General features: G+C 34.8%; 1 protein-coding gene across 1 annotated transcript in view; it reads right to left on the minus strand.

Moving 5' to 3' along the window:
- The window catches only part of LOC107692947 (serine/threonine-protein kinase 32B-like), a 59,430-nt gene extending 52,507 nt beyond the window's left edge, over nucleotides 1-6,923 (minus strand). The window contains exons 1-2 of the mRNA XM_016492156.1: nucleotides 6,893-6,923; nucleotides 4,163-4,303 (exon numbers count right to left, since the gene is read on the minus strand). Coding sequence (XP_016347642.1) covers nucleotides 4,163-4,214 — 52 coding nt within the window. The 5' untranslated portion in view covers nucleotides 4,215-4,303; nucleotides 6,893-6,923. The remainder of the gene's footprint in view (nucleotides 1-4,162; nucleotides 4,304-6,892) is intronic.
- Between the last annotated feature and the right edge of the window lie 958 nt (nucleotides 6,924-7,881).

Genomic DNA, 7,881 nt, shown 5'->3' on the forward strand with positions numbered 1-7,881 from the left:
AAGATGTCTCCACTGTTTTGGTCCACACAATGAAATTCAATGGAGTCCATAAATGTCAAGCTCCAAAAAGGACATAAAGTATAACAATAACAGTATATTCGAGTATAACAGTAAACACCATATTAGAGAACAGAACATATTCAATCTCTTTTTATTCCCAAGGACAATTATTCTAATGAGCAGCTGACAGCAGATTTAAATTTCTTTATGAAGTTGCTCATCTGATTTAAACTGGTGTGCAGTCCACAGAATTAATGCATGATGTGTTTGGTTTGGACCAGAAGACATTTGAGCTGAATCTCACTCCTCATCTAATGCAGCCAAACTCATTGTCTGTCCTGTGAATGAGTTGCGTCTCGTGTCTGTTAACTACGACTTTTCCCTCAATTAAACTCCTAATTTGCTGTTTATTAATAGTTAGTAAGGCAGTTGTTAAGTTTAGGTATTGGCTAGGATTAGGGATGTAGAAAAAGGCATTAATATGTGCTTAATTAGTACTAATAAATGGCTAATATTCTAGTAATATGCAGGCTAATAAGCAACTAGTTAAGAGACCCTAAAATAAAGTGTTACCCAAACTTTTATTTTAGATGCGATTATGTGTGTGTGTGTGTGTGTGTGTGTGTATATATATATATATACATAAAAAACTCAAAATATATATTTTTTTGCATATTATGTATTCTACAAATCTATATTATATATGAATAACTGAACTTATAAAGCATATCATAAATGTTTTTAGAAATATCTGAAAGTGTTTACAAAAAAAAAGTGTTTACCAAAGGGACACAGCTGTAAAGCAATACAAAGAAAATGGAAATTTATAAAAATTTAACTCTTCCTTTTGTTTGGACATTTGTAGGAATGTAGTAATCTTTAAAATGTACATATTTATATATATATATATATATATATATATATTTTTTATTTTTTTTATTTTTTTACATTTTATATATTTAATGTATACAAAGTATTGAATTACGGTCTGAGGAAAGGTCGTTTTGTGAATGCAGATGTCACAGTTTTCATAAAATAGAGATAAAATCACAATAAATCAATTTATTATGAATCAACAACTGGCAGACGATCTGAATGAGTTCTACTGCAGGTTTGAAAAAACTCGGCCTTTAACACGTTTTTTTTGTTCTGTCACTGTCATTCTGTTACACTGTGGAAGCTTCTGTCACGAAAACAAATTCCTCGTATGTGTAAACATACCTGGCAATAAAGCTCATTCTGATTCTGATTCTGATAAATGCTACTTTTAAAGAAGTCTGCACTGATAAACTTCAAAGCGCAAACGCTGAGCTATTTAAATGTAGTGCTATTTTAAAAAGTAAAGTACATTTGAGGGTCATGTTTTGTCCCATATCTGAAGAATCGGTGACCTATCGAGTGCGTGTGGGCAAACGATCTAGGACAGCCACTTAGAGAACGCTGACACCCTTTTCCGCAGTGACTTCCAGAGGGGTCATAAGCATGTCCTAAATAGTAAATGCCCCATCTCTAACGGGAAACTCCTACCACAAAGTCAATAACAATTACCAAATTAAGGCTACAAAAAAATCAAATGCTGCCTGAAGATCTCAAGCTCTTAATAAAGAGTTAATCATGCTCTCCCTCAGCTTTCAAGACCTTCATAAACCCACACATGCACAGGAGTAATGTTTTTCTCTCCATCAATACTGTTTAATCATTAGTTTTGCTTGGTAAGGACATAAGTGATACCTCGAGTCATGCGTCTTATGCAATTACTTTTCTAAGCAATCTGACTTACATATTTTCACATGGCAAACTATAAAACGGGTCCCATTAGAGTTTAAGCATTGAGCATGTGCAACAGCATATAATAAGACTATAAGTGATCAAATCCTCTGTAAACAGCAGAGGTGTTATGATAGTCAGCGTGATGTGAAAATTAAATCACTCAACAATCATTTTCTGTTTAATATAATTTTATTTTACTTGACAAAAGGGATCATGTCTGGGTGGGCGTGTTGTTTATTAGTCTGAAGCAGTCTGAACCATCTGACCCTCTGAAACTTTATTCACTCTTGTCACTGTTGTACAGTGGTACTTCTGTTGCCAAAATTAGTGATTTATAGATTATTTAATCTCATAATTCGTAACATTTTGTATTATTGAGTATTCTGTTTATTATATTGTTGTGTGTCACAGCAAACTACTTGTTACTAAGTAAAGCATGCTTGAGTAAATCTTGATTAAATCAGATTTTAATTGGATTTTTACATATTGACATGTTTTGGATTTGTTTCATGCTTTTTTGTTTGCTTTATTGCTTGTTTGTTTTGTGTTTGTTTTGTCTGTTCAGACTTGTTTTGGATTTGTTTCATGCATTTTTGTTTGTTTGTTTTGTTTTGTTTTGTCTGTTCAGACTTGTTTTGGATTTGTTTCATGCATTTTTGTTTGTTTGTTTTGTTTTGTTTTGTCTGTTCAGACTTGTTTTGGATTTGTTTCATGCATTTTTGTTTGCTTTTTTGTTTGTTTGTTTTGTTTTTGTTTAGGCTGTTCAGACATGTTTTGGATTAGTTTCATGCATTTTTCTTTTGTTTGTTCAGAAATGTTTTGTAATTGATTTCATTGTTTTTTTTTGTCTCTTCAGACAGTTTTTGGATTTGGCTTTATGCGTTTTTGTTTTGTTTTGACAGTTCAGGGATGTTTTGAATTTGATTTGTTTCATGCATTTTTTATTTTTATTTATTTATTTATTCATTTATTTATTTTTGGCTTTTCAGACATGTTTTGAATTTGGTTTCATGCATTTTATTTTGTTTTGGTTTTTCTAAGAGATTTTGTATCGCTTTGTATTTTTGTAAATTTTGTATCGGATTGACAAACATTCTATACACACAACGCACCTACAATGTGAAGGTAATTTTCACATGTACTAGCACCACTCCCATTTTCTTCAAGATATGTAAAAATCTAGTTTAACGATTTTTTGGTTTATCAGTTACTGTGAGCTCTGTTGTATACCCATATACATGATTACTTTGTAAAATAGGCCAATTGACTATTGCTATAACTGTACTTGTGATGGCCCATCTCTTTCTTTGACTCATATACACACACACACACACACACACATGCACAGGTGTATTGGAATCTGGGCTGTACATTTTTAGACCCACCTGCACACACAGACATATTTATGAGAACCACAATAAATGACTTTCTGCAGTCAACCGCTATGGATCTTGTTGTATGGGTTTACTTTGGAAAAATCCTGTTTGAAAGTGAGCAATCTCATATATTCCTAAAGCAAAAAAAATTGCCATTGACTGTTTTGTCAGGATTATTAATTAAGCCACAGTACATAACTACATTTTACTTACATTAAAACCTTTGTGACTGTACATGGCTACAATACACATTTTTACGAAGGGGGAGATTATCAGTTTTAATTTGATTGTCTTTCTTACACAAAAAAGCTAAACCAAAGACTTGGAATGCATACCACTTTTATACCATGGTCTGTCTGTTTAATGCACAGGTAGTTCCAGTCAGTTTAATCACCGTTCTGTATTAATGCGCCACCATTTAATGCACTCTGCTTTGCGGTTCTTTGCCTCCACAGAATGCACACCTCATTTAACAATTGAATGCACACCTAGCTGTGGATTATCTCAATTATACTATAATAAATGGTGCTTTTTGTCCTTTTTAGAGGTTGACCGTGCCTTGTCATTGTATCCTTTCACTGTACGGAAAAGAGCAGCTCAAACATTCTGCTGAGTTTCTCAATATGTGCAACATGGGTTTCATAGAGCTTTTGAACATCATGGGGCAAGTAAATTATTTCAGAATTGAATTTGTGGCATATTCTGTCTTTCCTCAACACTGTCTGCCATTGGTCGCTCAAATAGATAGTCTTTCCCCAAACTCATGCTATTGGGATGCTCAAATGAATCTTCTGATAAGAACAGTTTCAGTATTTTAACATTCAAATAATGACACTTCATTCACACTATCCATCTATGTTTAAATAAAGCATCCTAACAGTTATTAATTTGAGTTGAGAAATAAAAAGAGGTGGTTAAATGAAAAGTCAGTTCATTTTAATGTGTTATGAATTTGGGTCCTCTGTCCAACTATAGGAACTGGAACAGCTTGTTTTGCGCTTCAAGAACACACTTACCCTCTTCTGGGTCATCAGTGACCGATGTCCTGCTGGACTGACCGAGTCCCATTACTTCTGAAGAGGTGAAGAGCTCTGGTTTAAAATGGAAACATCCCCTGTGTTTGTTAATAACGATATATTCCTCTGTCGAAGAACAACCTGTGACAGGGACAGAGTGGAGTGTGAGTGTAATGAAAATCAAATATTGTTACACTTTACATTATAGTGTTTGTGTTACATGCATGTCAGGAAAACCTTGGTTCTGGTTCTCACTTGGGCTGAGATTTTGACTCAAAAGTCCAATTACACAAATGCTTGTTTTCTCTAGCAGTGGTTTTGTACTGTGAAAACTTTACTTTAAAGAGCAATACTTACCTCATTCAACAATAAAAATGTGTTTTGTTGGTATAAAGTCATGTACTGATTCAGGTTGATTCAGTGATGCTACGTTTTATTGTATTGAAATAAAACCAGTTAATTTAGATGTTAACATTTTTTTTCAGTGTAGATCAAATCTGTCTAAAGTTACTGTAATTTTTGTCCTCCCAAATGCTTTGCTGTATTTGTTGGATAAGCGAGTGAACACAATACTGCCACACTATATATATATATATAATGTATAATGAAATATACAGTGCTGCTTGAAAGTTTGTGAACCCTTCAGAATTTTCTGCATAAATATGACCCAAAAGATCATCAGATTTTCACACACGTCCTGAAAGTTGACAAAGAGAATCCAATCAAACAAATTAGACAAAAATATATACTTTGTCATATATTTATTGAGAAAAATGATCTAATATTACATTTCTGTGAGTGGCAAAAGTGTGTGAATCTCTAGGAGTAGCAGTTCATTTGAAGGTGAAATTAAGAGTCCATCTGTTCAGAGGTGTTTCAGGTGTCAGTGTGTGCCCTGTTTTATTTAAAGAACAGGGATCTATCAAAGTCTGATCATGTTTGTGGAAGTGAACCAAAGGAGATCTCCGAGGAGCTCAGAAAAAGAGTTGCTGTTTCTCATCAGGCTGGAAAAGGTTACAAAACCATCTCTAAAGAGTTTGGGCTCCACAAATCCACAGTCAGACAGACTGTGTACAAATGGAGGAAATTTGGTCGACCAACAAAGATCACTCCAAAAGCAAGATGTGTAATAGTCCACGAGGTTGCAAAGAAACCCAGGGTAAGTTCTAAGCAACTAAAGGCTTTTCTCACATTGGCTGATGTTAATGTTCACGAGTCCACCGTCAGGAGAACACTGAACAATCATAGTGTGCATGGCAGAGTCACAAGGAGAAAGCCACTGCTGTCCAAAAAGAGCATTGCTGCCCGTCTGCAGTTTGCTAAAGATCATGTGGACAAACCAGAGGACTACCAAAACAGAACATTTTGGTTTAAATGAGAAGCGTTCTGTTTGGAGAAAGAAAAAACACTGCATTCCAGCATAAGAACCTCATCCCATCTGTGAAACATGGTGGTGGTAGTGTCATGGTTTGGACCTGTTTTGCTGCATCTGGTCCAGGACGGCTTGCCATCATTGATGAAACAATGAATTCTGAATTATACCAGCAAATTCTGAAGGAAAATGTCAGGACATCTGTTCATGAACTGAATCTCGTGTCATGCAGCAAGACAACGAGCCCAAGCACACAAGTCGTTCTACCAAAGAATGGTTAAAGAATAACAAAGTTAATGTTTTGGATTGGCTGAGTCAAAGTCCGGACTTTAATGCAGTTGTCGTTGTGCAGGACTGATCAGCAGCTACAAGAAACATTTGTTATTGCTGCAAAAGGGGGTCACGGCGGATACTGAACGCAAAGATTCACACAGTTTTGCCACTCGCAGATATGCAACACTGGATTATTTTTCTCAATAAATAAATGACAAAGTATACGTTTTTGTCTCATTTGTTTGATTGGATTCTCTTTGTTTACTTTCAGTACTTCTGTGAAAATCTGATGATCTTTTCGGTCATTTATGCAGAAATATAGAAAATTCTAAAGGTTTCACAAACTTTCAAGCAGCACTGTATATATAATGAAAGTAAATTGAAAGGTTAAAAACTACTCCAAGCAAGCTGCCACATGGTTTATTTGTTGTTGTTGTTGTTGTTGTTAATACAGTTCATTCATTAATTTCTGCTAGATAAAACATGAACTCTTTTGTGTTCCATAACTATCTTTTTTATTTTTAAAGATATGCATCCGCACAAGAAATTGACAAAAATAAACCTACCCCGAGAAATATGCACATGTCTATTATGCAGTATGTCACACTTTATTGTAAGGTCCAATTCTCTATATTAACTAACTATTAAGCAACTTTTACATCAATAAACTCCTAAGCTGCTGCTTATTAATAGTTATTAAGGTAGTTGTTGAGTTTAGGTGTGGGATCTAAAATATGCCCATGCAGAATAAGGCATTAATATGTGCTTAGTAAATACTAATAAACAACCAATATGCTAGTAATATGTATGTAAGTTAATAATGAGAATTGGTGCTTAAAATAAAGTGACCAAATATTGATTGCATAAAAAGTGTGACAACTTGCCCCTATTAAAATACTTTCAAATTGTACTAACTAGGACAGTGTGCAAGTCATACTTCATTATATAGCTACTCTACGCGAATGTAGCTACACAGAGTGTAATGTAAAGTCCACAGACAGTAGAGAGTGATCGGAATATGTGAGTTGAATAGACCTGTAGCGGAACTCCGTACATCATAAAATCATTAGAAATCGCACACTTACCGCTTTATATGGCAGTAGGATTTAAACGATCGAATAACAAATAACAACAGCGCTCATCAGCCGAGCGCAGCAGCACTGGTGACAGACGAGACCGCAGTGGGAAGGTGAGACTATCCCGCACAACTTCTCCAGTCACCGCAATGCTGTGAGAAGATCCTTGCAGAGCCGGAGTCAATGACACACTGATGCTGCTTCAGCTCCTGTACACACGCCGAAGTCCGGAGAGACTCACGCCTGCATCACACACACACACACACACACACACACACACACATTCGAGCCGATGACACGCGTCACGAGAGCTGTCCTCAACTGTTGAATAAAAGCAGCATTATGCGTCTGGGCACAGATCTGATGTGCACCGCATGTGGTGATGATGATGATGATGGTGAAAGTGTCCCACTGGTGGGGAGGTTCGTTTATTCATACATAACGTGGTTCAAGTAGCCTACTGTATGGATGTACGCAATATTAGTCTCCCCAGAGCCTTTTATCAATTTATTCAGGAATTCTTTTTTTTTTAATGCATTTTAAACAGTGACATCATTTATCGTCATTTCTTACAAAACATTTTTAAAATAATGTATTATATATATAAACTTTTGTCAATATGGTGTAACCATGCAGAAAGCCATTTGCGACATGAAAATCAGACATACTGTATATAGCCTATATTTTGGCATAGTATGTTATTATGTCATATATATTATATTATATATAAAGTACGCAGTCTCTTAAAATTATTAGATTATTTGACCTTTTATGACATTTCAAGTTCAGTTTCAAATGAAATATTTCACTACTGTCCATGATCCAAACATTCAAGATCTTTTTTTCTATTTGATGTTTTTTTAAGGGTTGAGGACATATTTAAAATGAAATATGTTTTGATTAATTGAAAACTTTGAGCAGAGATGATCTACCTATCTATCTATCTATCTATCTATCTATCTATCTATCTATCTATCTATCTATCTATCTATCATCTA

The sequence above is a fragment of the Sinocyclocheilus anshuiensis genome, unplaced genomic scaffold (assembly GCF_001515605.1).
Source record: "Sinocyclocheilus anshuiensis isolate Anshui unplaced genomic scaffold, SAMN03320099.WGS_v1.1 scaffold658, whole genome shotgun sequence".
Classification (NCBI taxonomy): Eukaryota; Metazoa; Chordata; class Actinopteri; order Cypriniformes; family Cyprinidae; genus Sinocyclocheilus; species Sinocyclocheilus anshuiensis.